This window comes from Scyliorhinus canicula, chromosome 1 (assembly GCF_902713615.1).
Source record: "Scyliorhinus canicula chromosome 1, sScyCan1.1, whole genome shotgun sequence".
Taxonomy (NCBI): Eukaryota; Metazoa; Chordata; class Chondrichthyes; order Carcharhiniformes; family Scyliorhinidae; genus Scyliorhinus; species Scyliorhinus canicula.
This window is the reverse complement of record NC_052146.1, coordinates 65122050-65148721: the sequence shown is the minus strand read 5'-3', so window position 1 is coordinate 65148721 and position 26672 is coordinate 65122050. Positions and strand designations below refer to the sequence as shown.

At 46.6% G+C, this 26672-nt stretch overlaps 1 protein-coding gene across 2 annotated transcripts in view; it reads right to left on the bottom strand.

Annotated features, from left to right (window-relative positions):
• The window catches only part of msi1b (musashi RNA binding protein 1b), a 195606-nt gene extending 169302 nt beyond the window's left edge, over positions 1-26304 (bottom strand). Inside the window, exons 1-5 of one of the 2 annotated variants that reach the window (XM_038791971.1) lie at positions 26071-26304; positions 25752-25792; positions 25305-25386; positions 25016-25100; positions 10140-10181 (exon numbers count right to left, since the gene is read on the bottom strand). In XM_038791971.1, coding sequence (XP_038647899.1) covers positions 10140-10181; positions 25016-25100; positions 25305-25386; positions 25752-25792; positions 26071-26132 — 312 coding nt within the window. In that variant the 5' untranslated portion in view covers positions 26133-26304. The remainder of the gene's footprint in view (positions 1-10139; positions 10182-25015; positions 25101-25304; positions 25387-25751; positions 25793-26070) is intronic. The other variant, XM_038791964.1, reaches the window with a different exon arrangement.
• Positions 26305-26672: the final 368 nt, after the last annotated feature.

The following is a 26672-nucleotide window of genomic DNA, read 5'->3' as shown; positions in this document are numbered from 1 at the left end:
TGTATTTTATTACAAACTTATATTAAAACAGGTGACGGCAAATAAACACCCTAGGAAACATACTTCCCAACAATCAACTGTACAGTTTATACAGATGTTTCCCCTTTTTCACACCCCCCCTCCCTCTACGATGAACGGCTCCACAAACACGGTCACAAACAGCCCCACCTTTTCTCAAACCCCCTCCTGCTGAGCCCCTTAACTCATACTTTATCTTCTCCAACCGCAGGAAGTCGTACAGGTCACCCAACCATGCCGCTACCCCCAGTGGCGATGCCGACCGCCACTCCAGCAAAATTCGTCGCCGTGCAGTCAGAGAGGTGAAGGCCATGTCATCGGCCTTCCTCCTCTCCATGAACATCGACTTCTCAGAAACCCCAAATGTTGCCACCAAAGGGTCCGGGTCCTCCACCACTACCCTGGCTAAGACCGGGAACACTCCCGCCCAGAATCTTCCCAATTTTTCACAACGCCTAAACCTGTGCGCGTGATTCGCTGGCCCTGCCCATACCTCTCACACTCGTCTGCTACCCCCAGAAAGAACCCATTCATTCTCACCCAAGTCATATGCACCCTGTGCACCACCTTAAACTGTATCTGGCTCATCCTTGCACAAAAGGAGGTCCCGTTTACCCGACGCAGTGCCTCACTCCATACTCCCCAATTGATCTCCCCTCCCAACTCGGCTTCCCATTTCTGTGATCTTCACCACCCGCTCCTCTCCCTGCTCACCCAGCCACTTGTATATATCCCAAATTCTTCTCTCCCCTTCCACATCCGGAATCAGCAGTCGCTCCATCAGGGTGTATCCCGGCAACCTATGGAACCCCCTCCAGACCTTTTGCGCAAAGTCCCTACCCTGCAGATACCTGAACTCACTACCCCTTGGCAGTTCTATCCTCTCCCTTAGCTCCTCCAGACAGGCGAACCCTTCCACCAAATACAAATCCCTCACCTTGACCAGCCCCACTTCCCTCCACCTCCTGTACACACCAACCATCATTCCCCCCCCCCCCCACCCCGGCTCCAACCCATGATTCTCGCACAGCACCGTTAGCACCCTTCCATCCTAAAATGCCTCCTCAACTGATTCCATATCTTCTCTATGGACTGGGCTCCCTGAATGCCTACACTGTGGACTGGGCTCCCTGAATGCCTACTCGAAGACATTGGCAATGCTGCCATCACCATTGCCCTCAAACTAGACCCCTTACTAGGATTCCTCCTCCATCCTGACCCAGTCTACCCCTTCTCCTTCCCACCAGCACTGCACCTTGCTGAGGCAGCAATGCAAAGCACTGCGCCACAGTGATGCCCTTGGGTTTGTCTACATGACAGAGGTATTTCACCACTCAGAAGGCTTTGCATCTTTGGAACTTTCTACTCCAGAAGGCTGTGGATGCAGTCATTGTGCACATTCAAAGCTGAGATCAAGAAATGTTTGGAATCTTCAGGATGCAAGGAATATGGGAATAGGATGGGAATAGGACGGGAAAGTGGAAGGCCAATCATGACCTTGCGGAATGATGGAGCTGGCACAAAAGGCTGTATGGTTTATCCCTGCTCCTATTACAAAACGAATTCATTGGTTGTAGGACATTTTGGGATGTTGAGGATGTGAAAGATGTTGTATAAATCCCTTTCCTTCAGGACTAGACTACACCCCTGTACCACACCCACCCCAGGATCAGCTAGCTCAGAGGGCTTCAGCATCCACCAATGCCTTCATATAGCAGACACGTAGAGGCAGAACGGTGGCGCCGAGGTCCCAAGTTCGATCCCGGCTCTGGGTCACTGTCCACGTGGAGAGTGCACATTCTCCCCGTGTTTGCATGGGTTTTGCCCTCACAACCCAAAGATGTGCAGGGTAGGTGGATTGGCCACACTAAATTGCCCCTTAATTGTACAAAAATTGGGTACTCTAACTTAAAAGAAAGATATAGCAGTCACTCCACCTGATCACTGATTCCCTCAACCTAGCACTGGCTCACTGCTCAACCACAGGTGGCATCAGGGCAGAGCTCCACCTGTCCTCATGCAACACCCATGCATGCACGCTTCCAGCAGGGAATGCTGAGCTGCAATCCAAAAGGAATCTGAACTCATGTTCGACTCTCTAACCCAAGGATGCAATAAGCAACCGCAGTAGCAATCCTAAAAGCCCCCTGGGTGGTGGTGCAGTGGTTAGCACTGCTGCCTCACAGCACCGAGGACCTGGGTTCAATCCCGGCCCCGGTCACTGTCCGTGTGGAGTTTGCACATTCCCCCAGTGTCTGCATGGGTCTCACCCCACAACCCAAAAAGATGTGCAGGGTATGTGAGTTGGCCACGCTAAACTGCCCCTTGAATTGGAAAAAGAAAAATGGGTACTCTAAATTTTTATTTTTTTTAAGTCCCCTAACTGAAGCCAGCAAGATGCTAAAACACTCCAATGTCCTTAAACATTGTTGCAGAAGACAAAAAGATTAGCAAAAGCTTTAAGAAGCACCTTAAACGGAGGAACGGTGGACAGAGGCAAAGATGTTCAGGGGAGGGAGGAATTCTAGAGCGTAGAAGCCTGGCAGCTGAACCCATAACCATCAGTGGTGAAGCCAATGAAAAAGGGGGATACAATGTTGTTGGAGACAGGGTATCTAATCAATGTTTGTATAGCATAGTTACTCAATGTACTAGCAAGCAGGAGTATCTTTCAGATGTCAACAAGTAGCAGCTTTTATTACAACGTCTTCAGCAAATATGTAATTTTATTACCAAATTATGAAAAACTGTCTGGTGAAAAGCATAGAGATCAGGAATTGTATTGTCACCATTTGCACTGTGAGCTATAATCTGAAATGCACTCTCAGAGAAGAAGATAGAAGCAGATTCAGTAACTTTCAAAACAGAACTGAATAAATACTGGAGAAAGAAACATTTGCAGAGCAATGCTGAAAGAGAGGACAGGCCCAGATAGTTATTGGAGGTAGAGACGGAGCAAAATGTTAGGCACAGGTCCCACTACAAGTGTGTCCTGTGTCATTGGTCTTCCTGTGGAATTGATGAGCCTGATCCCTGAAGTGGTTCCCCCGTACCATCCTCCCCTTTAAAAACTGTGATGTATTGAAAATGGCCCTCTCCTGGTGCGCAACAGAAGAATAAAGTAGAAAATTCTTGGTGTTCAGCCACACAGCTGTGGCAGCTAAGCCACCACTTTAATATGGGTGACATGTCACAAGGAACTCGTAAGCAGCTTCCTAAAAACGCTTATCAGCAATTAGCCACCAGCATATTAAGGTAGAGAGAGGGTCCCTACAGAGCAGCAAAGCAAACAAACTCAAATGCAATTTGACTGGAAACAAAATGAGAAAATTTAATTACACAAGCCCTTCCCAAGTCAGCCAGGTCTCAATGCAAGTGGCAACCAGTCTTAGAATGAAATAGCACACAGTGCCAACTCACACTGAACACAATGCCAGGGGGGCCTTTTAAAACCAACATCACATTTCCATAACCTCAGACATCTTGCATGTTTCGTAAATTAGTATGTAGAAAAATCAATGGTGAGAAAGGGCCCTTTCGTACAATTAATGTTCACTCCATATTCAATAACTTTTTCCGTCCATCATCCAGCTACATTTTGTCTGGTCCACTGGAAAAGTAAAATCAGGAGCGATGTCAAACATGTTGCCAGCCCATTATCACCCATCTAATACCGCCAGGATCTGATCTCTACCAATAGACCCAGCAGATCATTTCAAATATTTATCTTTTGAAATTGCAATGTTTTTTTTCTATAAACTTGCTGCTCCAAATGCCTCATGGGCTGCTTCCACACTCCTGCCACAACTGCTTTGGGTGCCAGTAGATCCACCAGGAAAATAGCCGTGCCGCAAAGCCAGGTTTTACTGGCCAACTGCACCTGCCTCTATTATGTATGACACAAAAAGTTAATAAACAGCGACTAAACTCAGGCAAGGGAAGAGAATATTTACTGGGGAACACCAATTCCAGTTTGTAATTAAATTCAGCTGTCAAATAGCATGCTCTGCTGTATTGGTGAAGTGGGGAAAAGGAATAGAACCTATCTGATCAAATTAGTTATTCCTCAAAATGTTGACTGATGCTGACGGAGGAACATTTCCACAAACATTGACAGGCCTCCCTCAACCTAGGCCAGAGTATCCTTCTGGAAAATCACCAGCTCGTGAATTCCCCATCCATTGGGGTTGTCAAGAGCATTGCAGATACCCTCGTCCCAGGGTTATATGGTCATAGAAGAATCACAGCTGACGATTATCCTGTGCCCACTTGGCATCCGTCCCCATAGACCTCCCAACACAGCTTCCATGACAACTGCTAGAAGCTCACATCACGTACCTTTTGGGTTGTAACTTAAAATCCGACGATCTTAATCCTGAACTTCAATTTTTTCTTATTATGCTTTGCTTTCTGAGCGAGTTTTATAAGTTGCACGTAACCATGAATCATAAGTAGTCAGGAAAGCAGACCATTTCTGACATACTAATTAATATTGTACCGTATACCATCGAGCCAAGAAGCACTCTGGTCAGATATTCAGCACCTGGACTTCCAGTGGCGGCCATGGAGTGAGTGGTCGCACACATCTGTTCAAAGATGTTGATTTGAGCTCCTTTTACCCAAAAGCAGGGTAATTTTGACAGGAAAACGTAGCTGAAGATGTGGAAGAGAAATTCCCCCCAAGAGTGGCATGTCTGCTCGATATCAGACCAAGAAGAAGGTTAAAGACCTGGCCAAGGAACTGGAAAAGACCTGTCGCGCAGCAGCAATTGGGAAGATGGAGATGGGGACAGGGTTGTCACAAGTTGGAAAACCCCACATGGTGCAGTTGATGGGCTTTATTAGGGGGGAGTTCCGCCAGCAACGAAAAGAGATGCAGGAAAATTGATCGAAGGCCATCAAGGGCGAGGTAGCACCCTTGAAAAGCTCAATGCAGAGAGTAGAGAAGTGCCTGGAGGCACAGGGGTCGTAGATCCGAGAGATGGAGAAAGTGACGTCCGACCATAGTGATCAGGTGGTGGGATTGGAGGCGGAGATGGTGCTCCTGGGGGTCTTTTGCAAGTCTCCAAGGGAAAAGGTAGAGTAGCAGGAGAACAGATACAGAAGGCAGAACCTTCGTTGGCTTGCCAGTGTGTGTGGAAAGCACACATGCCACAAGATATATCTCAAGGATGCTGGCGGGTCTGGTGGCGGAGGGGGTGCTGGACAAGGCCCCGCAGGTGGACAAGCAGCAACGGTCTCCAAGGCAGAAGCCAAGAGCCGGGGAGACACCACGGGAAGTGATTGCAAGGCTCCATAAGTTTGGGAAGAAGATCCTGCAGTGGGCCAGGGAGAAGCTGAACTGCGAATGGGAGCGGAACAGGGTCCGAATCTATCAGGACATTGGAGCGGAGCCTGCAAAAAGGCGAGTCGGGTTCAACAAAGCCTAAGCAGTCTCTACCAAAGGCAGATCCGGTTTGGGGTACTGGTACCGTACCTGGCGAAACTATGGGTGACTTTTGAAGGTTGGAATACTATTTTGAAATGCCAGCGGAAGCCAATGCCTTCATTAAAGACCATAAATTGGGGGAGAATTGAACGTTGATAGGAGATGGAGGGGCTGGAACAATAGAGTTCGAAAGATGCAGGTGATGTGGGGGCTTTTCTCGGGGGTGGGGTGATTTTGCGGTTGTGGTTGTTCGCTAAGGGGCAATAAGTTCGCAAGGGAGCAACTGCCTGCCACTAATTGTGTGATGGAACCTAGAGTGGACAGGTCAAGTACCAAGTTAATGAAAAGGTTCAGAATGGCGAACGAGCTAGGAGGGTTTATGGGGAGGATGGGAATGGTAGATCCATTGAGGTTTAGGAACCCAGGAGAGAGAGAATACCCCTTCTTCTTGCACATGGACAAGGTATACTCCAGAATTGACTTTTTTGTTGTGAAAATGCACCGCACTGGCTGGGAGGTTAGACTTAGTTTGAGGCAGGAGCAGGGGTGCAGTATGAATAAGGAGAGAAAGCGAGCTATATGCTCGCCCATCAAGTACGGAGGCAGGCTACATCTAGCGAAATCCTGAGAGTACGGACAGGGAAGAGGGAGGTAGTGTCAGAGTTGGGAAAGATTAACGGGAGTACTATGAGAAGTTATATAGCGCTGATCCAGGTGGTGAGGAAGGGGATTTGGGGCGGTTTTTCAATGAGCTGGAATTCCCAAGGCTGAGAAGAGGCAGGCACTGGAGGAGCCACTTAGGCTGGGAGGTGATGAATAGTATAAAAGGGATGAAGTCGGGGTAGGCCCCGGGGCCGGACGGTTACCCGGCCGCGTTCAATAACGAGTTTGCGACTGAGTTGGCAGCACATCTATTGGGGAAGTTTAACGAGGCGCTGGAGAAGAGGGAGCTACAGGAAACACTAGCCCAGGCGTCGACCACGCTAATCCTGAAGAAGGGGACAGTCCCGTTGGCATGTGGGTCATACGGGCCCACATCACTGTTAAACACTGATGTGAAACTGTTGGCCAAGTTAGTGGCGGGGAGGATGAGGGGATGCATTCCATTGTTGCAGAGGACCAAACTTGTTTTGTGAAGGGAAGGCAGCTTTCCAGTAACATTAGGCGGTTATTAAATGTGATCATGACCCCAAAGGCCAAGGGTACCAGACGTAGTGGTCCCTATGGACGCTGAGAAAGCGGTACCCGTTTGAGGTTTTGGGAAGGTTTGTGGCGTGGGTGCCTCTGCTGTGCGTGGCCCCGGTGGTGAGTCTACAGACAAATAAGATGAGTTCACGGAGCTTCGGATTGCATAGGGGAAGGAGACAGGAGTGCCCGCTGTCGCTTCTGTTGTTCGCACTGTCGATAGAGCCCTTCGCAGTGGCCTTTCAGGGGTCAGTAGAGTGGTAGGGTATTGTGAGTGGGAGTAGGGAACACGGTGTCGCAGACAACCTGCTGCTGTTCATATCAGTCCCATTAAAGAGTCTGGGGAGAATTATAGAGACGATCGGTACCTTCTCGGGCTATAAGCTGAATGTCAGAAAGAGCGAGGTGTTTTCAGTGAATGCGACAGGGTCGGGTAGCCAATCGGTGTTGCCATTTAGGGTAGCCAGGGACAGGTTTAGGTATTTGGGGGTTCAGGTGACGGAGTGTGTGACAATGCACAAATGGAACCTAACAAAGTTGGCGGAGGAGATTATGGGGGACTTGAGGGGAGGGTCCAGGTGGTAAAAATGAACGTTCAGCCAAGATTCCCTGTTTGTATTCCAGACAATTTCCAGATTTTGAATGTTTTTTTCTCAAAACTGGATGCAGCAATTTTGGAGTTTATATAGGCAGGGGAAGTATCTAGGGTGAAGAGGGCCCTGCCACAGAGGCAGAAAGGGGGGTTGGCAATACCAAATCTGTTGCACTACTATTGGATGGCAAATGCAGAGGTGGTAAGCCGGTGATGTGAAGGAGAGGGGTTAGAATGGAAGGGGAGTCCTGTATGGGGTCCACCCCGAGGGCCATGTTGACAACGGCACTTCTGCTGGCATCGAGGAGGTACACGGAACGCCCAATCGTACAGTCCACAATTTGGGTGTGGAACCAGTTGAGGGAGACACTTTGGGATGGAACGGATATTGGTGCTAACACCACTGCGTGGGAAACCACGGGTTTAAGTCAGGGGAGACAGATGGCATGTGTAGGAAGCGGAGAGAGGTGGGCTGGTGAGGGCGAGGGATCTATACCTGGAGGAGAGGTTTGCAAGTCTGGAGGAGCTGTGGGAGAGAGTGGAGCTTCCGAAGGGAAGCAAATTCAGGTACATGCAAGTGAGGGACTTTGCACGGAAGGAATGGAGAGCTTCCCAAGCTGCTAAAGTATACCTTATTCATAGAATTTACCGTGCAGGAGGAAGTCATTTGGCCCATATAGTCTGCACCAGCCCTTGGAAAGAGCACACTACCTAAGCTCACACCTCCACCCTATCCCCGTAATCCCACCTAACTGTTTTTGGACACTAAGGACAATTTAGCATAGCCAATCCACCTAACCTGCACATCTTTGGACTGTGGGAGAAAACCGGAGCACCCGGAAGGAAACCCACGCACACACGGGGAGAACGTGCAAACTCCGCATAGACAGTGACCTAAGCCGGGAATCGAGCCTGGGACCCTGGATCTGTGACACAACTGCGCTAACCACTGTGCTACCCTGGAACCAGATGTGGAAGGGGCGGGTAGGATTGGGGATATATATATGGGTGGCTGGGGGGAGCACAGGTGGTGAGAATTAAGGAAAAATGGGATGAGGAGCTGGGGGGTGGGGGTGGAAGAGAGAAAAGAGAGAGATAGGATGGAGAGTGTGGAGTGAGGTGATGCGTAGGGTGAATTTGATCTCCTCGTGTGCAAGTGAGAGTTTGATTCAGTTTAAGGTGATGCATAGGGTGCATATGACTCGGGCGAGGATGAATAGGTTCTTCCAGGGGGTTGGGGACAAGTGTGGCCAAGGACCAGCAAATCATGCGCATATGTTCTGGGACTGAGAGAGGGTGGAGATACTGGGAGGGGTTGTTTGGGACATTATCGAAGACTGTGGGGATAGAGGCCAGGCCGGATCCTACGGTGGCAATTTTTGGGGTATCGGAAATGCCGCAGCTGTTGGAGGGGAGGAGGGCCGACGTTATGGCCTTCGCCTCTCTTGTTGTCCGCGGAAGGATTCTGCTGGAATGGCGGACGAGAACACCATCATGAGTGGCAACCCGGCTTGGGGGAACCATATGACTTTCTCCAGCTGGAAAAGATTAAGTGTGAACTGAGGGGATCAGCGGAGGGCTTTGAGATGGAGCGGGGACTGTTCATGACAATGTTTGAGGAAATATTCATGGGGGGGGGCGTGAAAAGCTTGCACAAACTGCGAGCTGTGGTGAATGTTCTTTGATTTATTAATGTTTTTGTACCTTTGAATGTTTGGAATAAAATATATTAAAATAAATTCAAAATGCTCAACACCTAGTTAGCACTGCTGCCTCACGGCACCGAGGACCAGGGTTCGAGACCAACCCTAGGTCACTGTCTGTGTGGAGTTCCCTGTGACTGCGTGGGACTCAGCCCCACAACCCAAAGATATACAGGCTAGGTGGAATGGCCACACTAAATTGCCCCTTAATTGGAAAAAATTGGGTATTCTAAATTTTTAAAAAAAGAAGTTATGCTCAGGACCTCACCATGCAGCACCTTCACTCACTGAGCCACTTGAACAAGTTGAACAGCGGTTTTCAAAAAAAGTAGCCATCAATAGACCAAGAATATAGACATCACATTGGCTCAATTAATCATTATGTTACTGACCTGCTAATTGGCATCAACTCTTTCCCTTTAGCATGAAGCCCAAGCTTAAGCAGCCTACCTTCTGTTACCTTGCTGCAGAAGGAATTATTAACCTATTTCTGCACTGGGGAAAGCAGTTATCAATTGTGTGCCACACCAGAGTAGTAGTCTCCTTGGATTCTGTTTTTGGTCTTTCGTCCGACTAGTTCGATGCAGCTAGTGATGAAACGTCATTGACCCGAAACGTTCGCTTGGATTCTCACTCTAGATGCTGCCAGATCTGCCGAGCATTTCCTATATCTAATCACAGCTCACCTTGGATCACTCCTGCTTCAGTGGTTCCCTTGATGAAAGTAGTGGACAATTTAGAAAATGAAGATCATGGGTTCCAACTTGGTAGTTGAGGCCGTCTTCGGTGCAGTCAATGCCTCCGGGGGGGGGGGGGGGGGAAGAGGGGGGAGAATTTGGCGATGATAGGGCAACTCCACAGACCTCAGGTGCGATGCCTCCCACGGTGATGCACACTGAAGGTTCACAGACAATGAGTGCCACTTAGGGGTGACAACGGGATCATACCCCAGAATAGAAAAAGGAGAAAAGTAGAAGAGGGACAAGGGGAAGAGAAGGGAATGAAGATTATACCCACTGACAACCATGTTTCACCCCATTTAGGCCTTGCAGCTGTTGGGTCAACACAATCCTTTCGTAGTTGGGAAAAAAACAGACATTTGGAAACCCGATCAATATTCACCCAGTCCCTTCATTATAGTCTCTAAACAAGGACAGAAGAAAAAAAATACATATAGAGTAAGAAAGCAAGCCAGCGCTGACAAGGCTCTTACCTTCGGCTGTGCTCTACGTGGAAAAGCCACTTTAGGATCAATCTGCATGGGAGGAAAACACAACAAAAAATTAAACTTCCAGTTGTGAGTTGCTGTAAGGATCATTCTGCAAAGCAAGAGGATGCCCCAAGGAATGCAAGTTACTTTCTGTCAGCAAAATAAATGGAATCAAGCTAATGCAATCCAGTTCTTGGCTAATGTAACCTGATGTCAGCTTTATGCAGCATCCTCTGCAATGTAAAATGAACAGAAGCTGCTTTTATCCCTCCCCTCGTACCCAATAGGTAAGTTCACAAATGTGCCCTCTGGTTCTTCACATGTGAGCATTAGCAGAGAGAACGACCGGGTTATTATTGGGTTGAGGTAGTGGGATGAGCGTAAAATTATCGTCCTCAGCCCAACATCTACTTTCCAACAGGATTCACTGGACAGCAATACACTATGGGTACCCTTTTTTCTCTCCAACCTAGAGGCTCAGAGGCTAACTGTGCCCTCTCTCTGCCAATCCCATTCTAACTTCACCATACTGTGCCCAGCCCCCCAACCAAGGTCCACTAACGCAGAGTGGGAGATCCATGCCCAAGAATGCCTTGAGAGCAGTTCCCAATAATCCATGGGGTGGAGTGGACAGAAGGGATTGTGAAACAGTCTTAAAACTAACCCCAGACCTTGCCTTCAATGTCTGGAATGTTGTTGTAGAAACCACAGCACCATACAAACCCAGATGGCCTTTCGGCCCTTCCGTGCCTGTGGCAGTTCCTCAGCAGAACAATCCAGAGCTCATCCCCATTAATAATTGTTTTTTTTTTAAACATAGGTTTAGAGTACCCAATTCTCTTTTTTCCTATTTAAAGACATAGGGCAGCACGGTGGTGCAGTGGTTAGCACTGCTGCCTCATGGCGCCGAGGTCCCAGGTTCAATCCCAGCCCATTGTCCGTGTGGCGTTTGCACATTCTCCTCGTGGCTGCAGGAGTTTCACCCACTCAACCCAAAGATGTGCAGGTTAGGTGGATTGGCCACGCTAAATTGCCCCTTAATTGGAAAAAAAAAAATTGGGTACTCTAAAAAAAATTTTTTTTTAATCCTCCTTAAAATCGACCTCTTTAACAAAGAATTTAAGATACCCTGCCCTAATTTGTGCAATTTGGCTCAATATCAAGTTTTGTCTGATTATGTTCCTCTGAGGCAGCTTAGGGACATAAGGCACTATACAAACGCACGCTGTAATGTCATTGCTGGAGTCTTGTCTTTTTAATGAAGATCATTAAGTCGCAAGAGTAGCCAATTCAAAGCAATGTAGCTCCCCAATCACAGGGAGTTGGTCCTGAAACAACCAGGTAAAAGGGATGGGATTTTATTCTGAACTATGCAAAGATAATTTACAACTTAATTTATTGAATCAATCCAATAGGTGCTCTTGCTAATAACACTGTTGTATGATGCAACAAAGAACCCAGTGCTTAGATTTAGAAGATTTAGAACAGTACAGCACAGAACAGGCCCTTCGGCCCTCGATGTTGTGCCGAGCCATGATCACCCTACTCAAACCCACGTATGCACCCTATACCCGTAACCCAACAACCCCCCCCCCTTAACCTTACTTTTTAGGACACTACGGGCAATTTAGCATGGCCAATCCACCTAATCCGCACATCTTTGGACTGTGGGAGGAAACCGGAGCACCCGGAGGAAACCCACGCACACACGGGGAGGACGTGCAGACTCCGCACAGACAGTGACCCAGCCGGGAATCGAACCTGGGACCCTGGAGCTGTGAAGCACTTATGCTATTATGCTAAAAGTGCTGTTACATAACACCACGTACTGTATTGGAACTCAACCCGGGCAATTTTTAAAAGTTTCATGGGCAGGTGGCCTATCTGATTTGATTCTTGCCTCTCCTGAACCAGAATTCAACCTTGGCATTTGCCAGTTAGTTGACACGCATATACAGAATTTTATGTTTTCCTATGAAGAGCCTACTTCGTCAAGAGGGGAAGGACAGGGGTTCCACATCACGTTTTATCTCAATCAAATCAACTTTCTTTTCCATAAAACAACCTTCTATATTCACAAGCAGCCTACTCTCAGCTGCAGGGTGTAAGAGTTACCGGACAACCTATTTATTCAACTTGCTCTGGTACCAGACAGAGTGACTCAATGAATATGCTTAATTCAAAATAACCTGCCAAACAGTTTTGACGTATGTCAGATCAGGGAAAACAGCATCTTATGATGTTCCCACTGGTCAAGCTACCTCACCAGAACATTCAATGTGTAGGCCCGTCGTGCTCCCTGTCAAAATCACAGACACCTCCACATGCAGCCTGGTTCCTGCATTCCTCAAGTCTCCAGTCAGGAATTTCTTAGTCAGAAGTGAGAAATTCCTTACAAGACCTGCTCTTAAAAGGTCAGTATTTTGAGAGGCTGAGAGGGGCGTCTACTTTCGGTTTTGTCTACAGCAACCGGGACCTTTTAGACTTTATTTACCATAGCTGGTTCAAACAGCCAAAAGGATGCATGTGCTCAATCCCCACTCTTGTGATGAGTTAGCTGACCTCAGTTGGGTCTAAAATTGGGACACGCCAGCGGATCTCAAACATAAAAAAAGAGTAGGCCATTCAGACTATCAAACTTATTCTGCGATTCGAAAAGATCAGAGGTCCCTAGGTCCCCAGCAAAGGTTTTCTGGGGTGTGCCAAGACAAATAGAAACTCTAAACTGAGTTGTCGCGCTCAGGCACAATGATGCTGGATGATCTGGGGCAGAAAGAGACAACACTGAGAATGGACCAAAAGGAAGTAGAATGGATGTGATCACCAGCAGCATCCAAAAATAAAAAGCTGATTTCCTCAATTCATTCAGTAAGGAACAGCAACCACTGAGTAATGAATAACCAACAGTAAAAATGGAGTCACCAAAGGAAAGCTTCCACTTGCACACCCACTCACTCCAGTGGGTTGCCAATAATTCTGGGGTTGAGGGACTGGTTCAGGTCACATCCTGTGTTAGTCTGTCTGACTTGACAATGGTAAAAAAAAAGATTACATCAAATTTCCGGTTATACAGATTATAGGGGATTGAATTAATATACGATTGGGTTTTAAATAATCTGTATCATAAATACACTTAACAACTATGCATATATTTAAGTTCACCATTCTAAAATTAGAACTAAACATCACATCACAAGGATTGAGAGATTCTTTCACACACATGAAAAGGAATTTGTTGACTGCCCCATCACTTGCTTATTATCTCAAGTTTGTTTCCTGAATTGCCAGTTACCTTAGGTTAATGAGGCCCTAAGGCACTTAAACCTACAGACCAAGTATCTGCAAGAGGAACATCTCTCAATTCTATAACACCAAAACTCCTAAAAAGCAAGGTTATGGGGGGGGGTTGTTGGGTTACGGGTATAGGGTGGATACGTGGGTTTGAGTAGGGTGATCATTGCTCGGCACAACATTGAGGGCCGAAGGGCCTGTTCTGTGCTGTACTGTTCTATGTACCAGTGTGCCCAATGGTACAATATTGAGAAAGGCTTTTTAAGACATCTTCACCAGTGTTGGCATGACACAGCAGCTAGTCATTCAAGTCTAACCTCCTAGTTCCCAAACCGTCTGAATGCAGCACTCCCTCAATACTTTACTGGAAACTATGCAATCAATTGTCCAGTCAACTTATAATAATCTTTATTGTCACAAGTAGGCTTAGATTAACGCTGCAATGAAGTTACTGTGAAAATCCCCTAGCTGCCACATTCCGGCGCCTGTTCGGGTACACAGAGGGAGAAATCAGAATGTCCAAATTACCTAACAGCACGTCTTTCGGGATTTGTGGGAGGAAATCGGAGCACCCGGAGGAAACAAACGCAGACTCAGGGAGAACGTGCAGACTACGCACAGCCAGTGACCCAAACCATGATCGAACCGGGGACTCTGGAGCTGTGAAATAACAGTGCTACCACTGTGCTACCGTGCTACCTAACTTACAGAAATAAAACAAAGTGTATAACCAATTTTTGTCGAGAGAAAAAATAAAACTTGTGTTGTATTTCACGGGGACCAGTAGGAATTTTATAACATGGGGGAGGGGGGGGGTATCTCAGAAGCAGAAAGGTTGAGACACCTCGAATTAGATCATGGCTCATTCATACCTGAACTTTATTTACCCAGCTTTGCTTCAAATCTATTGACAGCGTTACCTAATAACACCATCAATTTCAATCATTCCAATTGATGCGGCATTATCTTTCCTTGGAGGGTGTAAGGGTGAAGGGAGAGTTGAACAAGATTTCCAGATTTGCACTACACATGGTGTGTAAAAAATGTGTTTCTTAATTTCACTTCTGAATGGCCTGTGTCAAATTTACAGGAACACCTGACCCCACCAACGTTCCACAGATTTTACAGTGCAGAAGGAGGCCATTCGGCCCATCGAATCTGCACCGGCTCTTGGAAAGAGCACCCTACCCAAGGTCAACACCTCCACCCCATCCCCATAACCCAGTAACCCCACCCAACACTAAGGGCAATTTATCATGGTCAATCCACCTAACCTGCACATCTTTGAAATGAAATGAAAATCGCTTATTGTCACGAGTAGGCTTCAATGAAGTTACAGTGAAAAGCCCCTAGTCGCCACATTCCGGCGCCTGTCCGGGGAGGTTGGACTGTGGGAGGAAACCGGAGCACCCGGAGGAAAACCCACGCACACACGGGGAGGATGTGCAGACTCCGCACAGACAGTGACCCAATCCTGAATCGAACCTGGGACCCTGGAGCTGTGAAGCGATTGTGCTATCCACAATGCTACCGTGCTGCCCTTACGTTGGAAACATAAATGATCAATCTGTGCTTCTGCTGTTAACCAGCTGATAACGTTCACACTTGCGCAGTGGTCAAGTGAGAATAGAACAGGAAACGGTAAATACTTACTGCCTGGGCTTGCACATGAAGTGAAGCCACCGGGACAAGTCAACTTGTGTGCAAGGTGAGGAAAGAGTATTGGTGCCAGGGTAAATGCAGGAAATGTCTCCAAATGTTTAGTTTTCATACTGCTTGATGCCCCACAGTACAATCTTGACCATTCCAAGACTTACTCCATATAGTCAGACTTGATTAAATGTCGCAAAAGCGGCGGCAGCAAAAAGGTCCCAAGTTCTGAAGCTCAACTAGTTTTGCATCACATTTCAGTTCATCAATGCATTTTTGAAAAAAATTAAATAAACAGGCCTTTTTGCCCGCAACACCGCATCGGCAAAAAAGCAATCTGCTATCTAAAACTTAGGTGGGGGTCTCGCTGATTATTGTTAAGCTCAACTTGTTAATAGAACAAAAAGGTTTGGGCTTGGAGCATTTAAAATAGTATTTATTTTTTTATTTGGGTGAAGAAACTGTTTATTAGCTTTCATTGTATTTCCATAGGCTCAAAGAATTGGTCAAAGACTCAGGAGAGCCATTGTCTCGGAAGCCATTTCACCTTAAAAACTAGGAAGTTGTGGTTGCCAACACTGGCACTGTTCAAATATTGTACTTGGTGCCATACCCGGTAGTTTGTGGACCGATAAAGGTCTGGCACTCAGGACTACAGATTCTAAAAGAATCAATTGTTGAATAACTAGATAGATTTCTCCTGGAACCCTGAACTGTGCTAGTGAAACAACAAGCTAACAATTGTCTTTAAACACAATTGTATGAAACAGAAATCTGGGTGTGTTGAAAAGAACTGTTCAATAGACTGGTTTCAATGTAAAAATAGCTTTTGTAGGTCAAACAGAAAGGGGATTAGATCCTATTAAAAGGGCAAAATCTGAGTCAGATGAATTTACCAATTTGTTATTTGAATCAATGAAAATCCATATTGCATCTATATTTCTTTACAAACATTTAAAAATTCAATTAGTGGGAACCCACTGAATATTTATCCCCCAGTTTCCTGCCCTCGCTTTCCAAAAGCTTGGAGTATTTTATTGAAGGATTGTTCCACGGAGGCCATCATTCATGTGCGAGCCTCGAGGATCAGAACAATGTCACAACTCTTGCTCATCCTGTTCTCACCAAGTCTCCAGTAGGGAGTGCAACAGAGCAAACAGACGGGGATTGCTACCCCATACCCTCCAAACCCAGGAATGCTGTAACTGATCGTAGCATCCACAAGACTCTCCCCAAACAGAGATCTGGGTACTCAGCATTGACCTTCAGTCAAATCAAAGACCTCGCGCAACTGCAAGGCTCAAGGACAGTGTCTTCAATTTTCCTAAATAGTCTTAATTCACAAACTGGATTGCCATACACAATGGACCACAAGCAGGTCTCTGGAAGGTTCAAAATGTTGATTAATAAGATCTTGCAGTAGAGGAAAAGGTTTGTATTGCAACCTCCATTTCAAACTTGGTCCATTCAGGGTTGGGAGGATCGGAAGTGCAACATGTCTATCGGCTAAATCTGCACTCGCTCTCCTTACCCAATTCCCAGTCATTGGACAGCATATTTATTAAACTAGCACTGGTTTCATACAGAGGTGAATCAACGAATAGTTAATATAACAATTATTTCAGGGCCCTCCAGCAGGGACAAAGTTCCCCAGGACAAAACGGGGGCCCAGCCAAGGCCAAACCGTCCAGTGCGGGGAGGGGCGCCAATCAACTAAACCCCACCGGAGGCAAAGTCCATACTAACCAGCGGACCAACAGAGCCCGCTACAGGACATAGAGTCCAGCCGGGGCAGGCACAAGTAAATAAAACAAAATAGAACAAGATCCCAAATGGAGGGGAATCACCTTTTGTAAGCTATGTATCCCAATAAAACTCTGTAGAAATAACAAAACAGGATGTGGGGGGGGGTTGAAGTTATTTCCAATGTTGGGCTTTTGTAAATTGTATCCAGCTCTCACAGATGTGTTTATTTTGTATTGTATATAAAATGAAAAACTTTTAATAAAAACTTTTTTTTTTTAAATGTGACATTTATTTTTTTAATATTAAACAATATAATTTAGACACCCACCTGTCCACATAAAATACAAACATACTATATGGCACTTTTCAAAACAGTTCCAAAAATCATTCCAGGCCAGTTGATTATCAAGCAAACAAAGGCTCACATCTGCTTGGATTTATACATACTGTGCCATTTTTGTAGCCTCAGGTTTGGGTCAGTTACAATACAATTTATTGATGCTCCAGAAGTCAGATGAAAATGTATCCAGATGCAACACACAGATAATCCTGACAAAGTGAAATACAGCTCACATTGCCACTTTACCCAAGACAATGAATTATTTTCCCTTTGACAAGTTTTTCCACATATCAGAAGGTTTGGAGGGCTGTCCCAAGTCTATGCTGAGTGGCAAGGAAGGGAACACTGAACAGGGCTACCCTGCTGCAAGGGTCTTTGTGGACACTGAATAAGGTGGGGATACAGTGGCTTAGTCAGGTGAAGTGGACTTGGGTCAATGCTGACTCTATACACATGAAGTCTCATGGGCATGGAAACCTCATGCTGATTCCCATCCTCTCTCAAGTTGCTGAATCCTTATTCCTTCCCATCAAATACCGCAGAATGCATGCTGAGCAGGGACTTCAACACACATCACAGAGAATGGCTCAACGGTCCCACCACTGACCAAACATGCAAAGCACTGAAGGACAGGGGTGAGAGAAGAGGCACAAGGCGAAAAAATTGCTTGACCTCATCATCACTAATCTATCTGTTCCAGGTCCTTCTATCAATGGCTTCACTGGTAGAAGTTACCAGAACATGGCCCTTATGGAGACCAGGACCTCTCTTCACATTAAAGATTCTCTCGATCGATTATGCAGTGTGGCAACCACCTTGATAAATACCTTGATTAACAGATCTAGCTGCTCAACAATGAACACCTGAAAGTTGCTTTCATTCTGGGGATGTGAATGCCGCTGGCAAGGCTGCCATTTATTCCCCATCCCAAACTGCCCTTGACTGCGTTGGCTTGCTAGGCCATTCCAGAGGAAGTTAAGAATCAACTGCCTTGCTATGGGTCTGGAGTCACACGCAAGCCAGATTTGTTTAGGGCAGCAGATTTCCTCCCCTGAAGGACATCAGTGAACCAGATGAGTTTTTACAGCAATCCAGTAGTTTTCATGATTATTCATGACGTATTAATCAATTCAATTCAAATTTCCCCAGCTGCCATGGCGAGATCTGAACTCATGTCTCAGGAACATTTGTTCAGGCCTTTAACTTGGACCAATAACATTACCACTATGGTACTTTAATGACCAAGAAAGCCAGCAGTAGGAAGCAAAAGATTTGTTTACGATTTTCAATAATCTGCCCACGGCAGTAACTATCCATAGCCACAGTCCCCATTGGGAAAATCAACATGCCGGTCCCTGCTTGGGCCGGCTTTTAAGTTCAGTTCTAACACACCAGCTGGGTGGGCCTCTGCCCCCTATCCGGGAAACTTGTAATGCACAAGTCCCAAGCACACGTCCCACGAGATGATCGATAATGGTTCCACCGTGGGAGTTATGACAGGTACCATAACTCATTCCTTCATTAAGCCAGAGTTTCAACAAAGTATGCAGAATCCATGCCAGAAGCAGCACCAAAAGGAGGTGCCAACCCTGGCGATGCTACAACACAAGACTACATGCATACTGAACTGGAACAATTGAAGTACGGCATAGAAGAGATCCTGCAACCAACAGTTTAAGTCAAAGCTCTGCAACTCTACAGTCACAAACAACGGTGTCATTTAAACCAACTAATGGCGGCTTGTCACCCTCATCCAAAATGATGACAGAGCTCAGAAAAGGAGTGCAAAAATCAAGACCGAAACCCTTGCAAAAGTCTTTTATCCATAGATTCTATGGGACAATCCTTCTTGGTCACCTCCCAAGGTGTCTTGCCACACGGATACAACTCTCCAGTCAATCCATCAAAACATTGCTGCATCCAATATGCTCAGCCAAAGCTATGGCCCCCAAACGCAGTACTGAAGAGCTAGTCAGGACTTTAGGCAAGCTGCTCCAGTACAACTGTGGCTTCTACCCGTCGTGGAAAATTGCCTCGGTGCGACCTGCCCTCAAACGGATGGACAAATCCAACACAGCCAACTATCACCACATCGGCTGATTCTCAATCAGCAAAGTCATCAAGAGTGCTATCAAGCAACTCTTGGTCATCAGTAACTTGCCTAATAATGCTTGGCTTGTATATGACAGGGCCACACTGCTCCTGACCTCATCACATCCTTGATCAAATGTAGACATCATGTGCACTACAGAGCTGAACAGAGCATAACTGGCGTTGACACCAAGGCATCATTTCACAAGAAACCCGAGGAAAACTGATCAACATGAATCATGATCAAGAATCTCCAGTGGTTGGAGTCATGCCTGGCACAAAAGAGTAATTGTTGGAGACCAGAAATCTTAGGCTCAAGACTTTGTTTCAGTAATTTAACAGTGTCTTGATTCCAGGTATTTTCAGCTGCTTCACCCAAAGTTTTCCTCCATAAGGTAAGAATCCCGATGACTGCAGTGGTCAATGCCATATGCATTTTTTTCCCTTTATCCTTACACAGAAAGTTGGGGGTTCACTGACAAGGCCAGGATTTATGACCCATCTGTAATTTCCTTTGAACTGAGTGGCTTGCTAGGCCATTTCAGACTGTATTTAAGAGTCAACCACATTGCTGTGGGTCTGGAGTCACATCAGAGCAGGGGGAGGAATAGACCATTCGGCCTGTCGAGTCCACTCTGACATTCAAACAGATCAAGGCTGATCCTCTACCTCTATTTTCTCCAACTATCCCCATATCCCTTGATGTTGCTAGCATCCAGGAATCTATTGATTTCTGTCATGGGCGTGCTCAATGATCGAGCTTTCACATGTGGGCCAGACCAGGTAAGGATGGCAGATTTCCTTTCCTAAAGGACAGTGAAGCAGATGGATGTCAGTGATATGGACTGACACTTGATGATAGTTTGACAGTCACCAATTTCATTATTGAGTTATTAATTGAACTCCACAAGCTATCACGATGGGATTTAACGTAGCCTTGCAAAATGTTATTTTTCAGATAATGATCCAATTCCCTCTGGCATTCCGGAAGGAATTTGATCATTACCAGAAGAACAATTGCAGGGCTGTGGGGAAAAGGCAGAAGAGTAGCTCTAGATGAATTGCTCTTTCAGAGAGCCAGCACGTCACGACAGCCTGAACGGCCTCCTTGTGTGCTGTAATCATTCGATAAGCACCCCTGTGTCCAGAACACTGGCCTGAGCTTCGGATTACTAGTCTGGTGACAATACCATTACTCCACCATATCTACAGCTACTAATGTACCTGGACCCATCCAGGCTCAGGCCATATAAGTAGCAAGTAGCATTACTCCACCATATCTACAGCTACTAATGTACCTGGACCCATCCAGGCTCAGGCCATCTAAGTAGCAAGTAGCATTTGCACCACAAAAGGTGCCAGGCAGAGAGCCCAGCCATCACCCCACTGCCATTCAATAGTATTACCATCACCAACCACCACCCCATCATCAAAAAATATCTTGGGGTCAGCACAGACCAGATCTCAACAGGATCAGCCACATGAATATCATGGCTACTAGCAGGTGTGAGGCTGAATATTCTGTTCTGTGTGACACAGATCGTGATTCACCATCTCTGCCACCAAGGTGCAAGTCAGCAATCTGATGGAACACTCTCCACTTGCTGGAATATATGCAGCTCCAACAACACCATCCAGAACAAAGCAGCCCATTTCACTGACAACCCATCCACTAATTGAAACACCCACTTCCTCTGCCCCCAGCTCATCATGGCTGCAGAGTGCACCATCTACAGGGTGGGGCTCAGCAGGAACTCACCAAGGTGTCTTTGATGACACCTCCCACACCCTCGGTATCTACCACCTAGAAGGACAGAAAGCAGACGCACGGGAACACCATTATCTGCAAATCACACATCACAGAATTGTTACTGCGCAGGTGGCTACCATTTGGCCCATCATGTCTGCATTACTTCTCCAAACCAGCGTTGTGGCTTAGTGCCATTCCCCTAGCTTTTTCCCATACCCTGCACATTTGTTTGTTTCAAGGAGTCATTCAATACCCTCTTGAATCCCTCAATTGAACTAATCTCCATCACACTTCCAGAATTCTAGACTTGAAACACTCGTTGTGGAAAAACGTTTTTTAAATAATAAATATCACATTTGCTTCTTTTGCAAATCACCTAAATCTGTGTCCTCACGTTCTTAATCTTGTGCAAGGGGGAACAGTTTCTCCCTATCGATTCTATCCAGCCCCATCACGATTTTGAACATCTCTTTCAAATCTCCTCTCAGCCTTCTGCATTCCAAGGGGGAAAGGTCCCAACCTCTCCAACCTATCCTCATAACTGAAGATTCTCATTCTTGGAACCATCCTTGTAAATCTCTACTGCACTCTCTCAAATGCATTCACATCCTTTCTATAATGCGGCCCCAGAACTGTACACTCCAGCATAATCTCCTTGCCCCTATTAATAAATCCCACAATACTGTATGTTTATTAACTGCTCTCTCTACCTGTCCTGCCACCTTCAATAATCTATGCATGTGTACCCTGGCCCCCCTGATCCTTCACCCCTTTTAGAATTTGCCCCTTATTTGATATTGTCTCTCCATGTTCTTCCTACCAAAATGCATCACTTCACACTTCTCCACATTAAACTTCAGCTGCCACCTATTTTCCCACTTCACCAACTTGTCTGCACGGTCGCACAGTGGTTAGCATTGTTGCTTCACAGTGCCAGGGTCCCAGGTTTGATTCCAGGCTTGGGTCACTGTCTGTGCAGAGTCTGCACATTCTCCCTGTCTCTGCGTGGGTTTCCTCCACACATTCCGAAAGACGTGTGGTTAAGTAATTTGGACATTCTGAATTCTCCCTGTGTACCTGAACAGGTGCCAGAATGTGGCGACTAGTGGCTTTTCACATTAACTTGATTTCAGTGTTAATGCAAGCCTATTTGTGACAACAAAGATTATTATTAATATGTCCTTTTGAGATTCTACACTGTCCCCTTACAGTTTACAATACTTCCAAGTTTCAACTTCTGACTTGGATGTATATCACATGTCTTCAACTTGCTGGGTCAAAATCCTATACCACCCTCCCTAATAATACTGTGGTTATACCGGAACCACATAGATTGAAACAATACAAGGCAATAGCTCACCACCACCTTCTCTACTCTGAAAGGCCAATGAAATTTCTCTGATCTTTATTAGCACAAAATAATGTGGAATGACTAGCTCACCAACCCATAATACTCAAAAAGAAAATTACAGTGGGGTGCAGGATAAGGTGCTCTCGGGGACGTGGGTCGGTGAGGGGAAGATCTCGGCAATTTATCAGTTGATGCAGGAGGAGGAGGAGGCCTCAGTAGATGAGCTCAAAGCAAAGTGGGAGGAAGAGCTAGGGGAAGAGATTGAGGATGGAATGTGGCCGGACGCCCTGGAGAGGGTGAACTCGTCCTCTTCTTGCGCACGGCTCAGCTTAATTCAGCTGAAGGTGCTGCATAGGGCGCACGTGACAGGGGCCAGGATGAGCCGGTTCTTTGGAGGGGAAGACAGGTGCGGGAGGTGTTCAGGAGGCCCAGCGAACCACACCTATATGTTTTGGGCATGTCCGGCCTTGGAGGGGTTTTGGAAGGGGGTGGCGGGGCTTTATCTGAAGTGGTCAGGTCTAGGGTCAGGCCGGGCTGGGGGCTCGCGATTTTTGGGGTAGCTTCGGAGCCAGGAGTACAGGAGGCGAAAGAGGCCGGCATTCTGGCCTTTGCGTCTCTAGTAGACCGGCGCAGGATTCTGTTACAGTGGAGGGACACGCAGCCCCCGAGTTCAGAGGCCTGGATCAATGACATGGCTGGGTTCATCAAGCTGGAGAAGGTTAAGTTTGACCTGAGGGGGTCGGTACAGGGGTTCTTTCTCCGGTGGCAAACCTTTCTTGATTTCCTGGCGAAGGGGTAGAGGGTGGTCAGTCTCAGCAGCAACCTGGGGGGGGGGGTCGGGGCTGGTTAAGAGGGTTTGTTTTTGCAACGGTGGGCTTGTTATTTTCTTCTTTCTTGTATTGTTGTTTGTTATTATTTATTATTCTGTTGGGGGGGCGGGGGGGGGGGAAGTTATTTTCTTGTTTCGGTGCACAACCACACCTTGTCTACTTTAACTGTGGGGAGAAAATTTGTTGTTGAAAAACTTGAATAAAAATTATTTTTTTAAAAAGAAAAAATTTGGGGCCTCACGGTAGCATGGTGGTTAGCATCAATGCTTCACAGCTCCAGGGTCCCAGGTTCGATTCCCGGCTGGGTCACTGTCTGTGTGGAGTCTGCACGTCCTCCCAGTGTGTGCGTGGGTTTCCTCCGGGTGCTCCGGTTTCCTCCCACAGTCCAAAGATGTGCGGGTTAGGTGGATTGGCCATGCTAAATTGCCCGTAGTGTAAGGTTAATGGGGGGATTGTAGGGTTACGGGTTACGTGGGTTTAAGTAGGGTGATCATTGCTCGGCACAACATCAAGGGCCGAAGGGCCTGTTCTGTGCTGTACTGTTCTATGTTCTATGTTCTACAGATAAAGAGCTGGGAGCGGCAAGATGCCACAGTGGTTAGCACTGTTGCCTAGAACGCTGACGACCCGGGTTCAATGTGGAATTTGTACATTCTCCCCGTGTCAGCGTGGGTTTCAACCCCACAACCCAAAGATCTGCAGGTTAGGTGGATTGGCCATGTTAAATTGCCCCTTCATTGAAAAAAAATAATTAGGTAATCTAAATTTTTTTTTAAAAATCACAGATGATTTTCACAGTAACTTCATTGAAGCCTACTTGTGACAAGTGTTTATTATTATTTTTATATGATGAAGGGACACAATTTGTCGTGTTCCCTTCACACCACTTCCCATCCCCCTTCCAATCACCTCTACCGGTCACCCTCAATAAACTGAAAAAGCAGTGAACCGTTGAGCCGATTTAGAAGCAAGACCGTCACTAAGTAGATTAGTGAATAAGAGTGTAAAACACGGTGTGAAAGAAAGGGAGTGGGGGTGGGGGTGACCTGGGGAAGAGAAAGACAGAAACTAAACCACAAATACACTCGAAATCCATCCTCTTGGGCATTCCGCACTGATCTGCTTGCTGCCATGAGACAATCTCCAGTCCCAGTTTAATCATCCCTGTTACACACAGACCTTGCCCTGCATCCTGATAAAACTGTACAACACAATAAAAATGAAATAAATCCCTCTGCTGGGGTAATGATAGCACTTCATAGATCCCTAATAAACAGGTCTTTTCAAAAGAAAACAGGTTTTCATTCCCCTCCCAGTCCAAGAAAGTCGGTCATCTTGTTAATGTCACTAAGTGCTGGTCTGATGAATGAATGCTGACCTATTTTAGATTCCCCCCACCCCCAAGCAGCCCCTGTTGCCTTGCCAACGATCGCCGTGGGAACGCTCAGGCACTCTCTTTCTCTCCAACACCCCAACCCCCTTCCCAATCCCAAATTTCTCTCCCTCTCTGGATTTTTGCACTGTACTATTTAACCAGCTGGATCGCTCAGTGTGGGAAAACTTGGGACAAACATGCGTGGATTGTAAAGCAAATACATGACGTGCGGCTCAGCGTCTCTCTCGTCTTTGCAAGACTCAAAAATAAGATAAAAGAGAGGGAGGGGTGGGGTGGGGGGCGTGAGTCTCAGAAACCTGCCTTGGGTCTGTGGCCATCTCTGCTGTGTGAGAGCAATCTGTGCTGCTTTACATCACTCTTACTGACACAACTGTTAAATTGCTTGCATCTCATGGGGGGGGGGGGGGGGGGGGGGGGGAATACAAGTCACCTACCGTCTTAGAATCTAGTTCATGCCTCGGTTGCGCTAGAACTTTATCTACGCCCGTTTGGTCAACAAAAGTGACAAACCCGAATCCTCTGGAAAAACAAAAAAAGCAAAGTAAAAATAGAAAAAGGGAACAATCCACATTGTTTAAGTTTGCTGTGAGAAAGGTACATCGTGTAACAATCCGAATGAGGATAGAGTCAGATGGAGATCTATTTTTAAACAAAATAAAACATCCCTGCTCACCGTAGCGAAGTTTGCGAAGAAACAATCAAGTAGCAAGGAGGCTCACTTACCTTGACCGTTTTGTAACAGGATCCCGCATCACCATGCACTCCTTCACATCTCCAAATTTACAGAAATATTCCTTAAGTCCTTCTGTTAAAGCAGGGGGGGAGGGGGGGGGAGAAATTAATAGTGAGAAAGCAGACCTTACGACACTCAAAAAGAACTATTACAATTTAATTCTATTTTTTTAAAGTAGGTAGAGGGACGATGCACTGGAACCCCCAGATTTAAAAAAAAGACTGCTACAGATTGACATACACGACACCAGTCTGTCAAAGGGAGAGTGAGATTTCTGCTCATAATAAAAGCTACATGGTTTCAGAATGCAATCACAACGATGTGTAAACACACACCCGCGAACATGAGATTTTTTTTTTAAATCACACAAGTATTTGGATTGAATTTTAGCAGAAGTTATAAAGAAAAGTTGGGAGGTGGATCAGGACCTTCCTTACCTTGCGTGGTCTGCCAGCTCAGTCCCCCGACGAACATTTTGCTAAAAAAATATGAAGAGAGAGAGGGAAAAAAAAGACAAAGACACAACTCAGACATGGGATTCGGCCATGTTGGCACCTCACACACACATTTAAAGAAAAAAAAGTAAGTTGGGCCGTTAACCCAAAGCACCTTTTTTTCAGAAAGTCAACACTACAGTTTAAAATCTGGGGATGTTACCAATTTTTCTTTCCTTTGAACATTAGCAAGCAAATGTATTTTTTTTAAGGTGGGGGAAGGAGAAAGCTGAATAAATGAATTGGATTTGAGCTCCTGTACCAGGGATCGTGCTGAGAGTCTGCACTGAGCACCGAGTTGGCTTGGTTAGCGTCCGCCTCCATTAGCTTCCAGTCCCAGCCAAGGCAAAAAGGAAGGGCCCGCTCAGCAGAGGTGGGGATGCACAGGGGGGGAGCAAAGGATCGTCACTGGCGGGAGGGAGGGAAGGGGCAGCCCGGCCGAGCGGCTCCTCATGACCCGGCCTGAACCCCCTCCCCCTTCTCCCGCCAGGCCCCGCCCCCAGCTCCCCGCCAGGCCCCGCCCCCAGCTCCCCGCCGCCGCCGCCGAAAGGGGGTGTGGCCTATCGCCGCCCTCCCCGCGGGTGGGGGAGGGGTGTCCCGTGCGTGGCCCCGCCCCCTCCTTCCCCACTCTCCTCCGGTTCGCCCCCCCCCCGTCTCCGGGGGCAACCTAGTGATGTAACAATGGGCAAGAACGCGTTCTGAAAGTTGCAAAAAAAGCATTTGCTACTTTTCTAAAAACATATTTAATGGGAAGAATTCCCACGTGGGGTGCCAGCCAGGGCTGGGTCTTTTAATGGAACAAAAAGGATGATTTACAAAAATATATCAGGATATGGACAGTATCCAGGTACAATGTCATCCGTA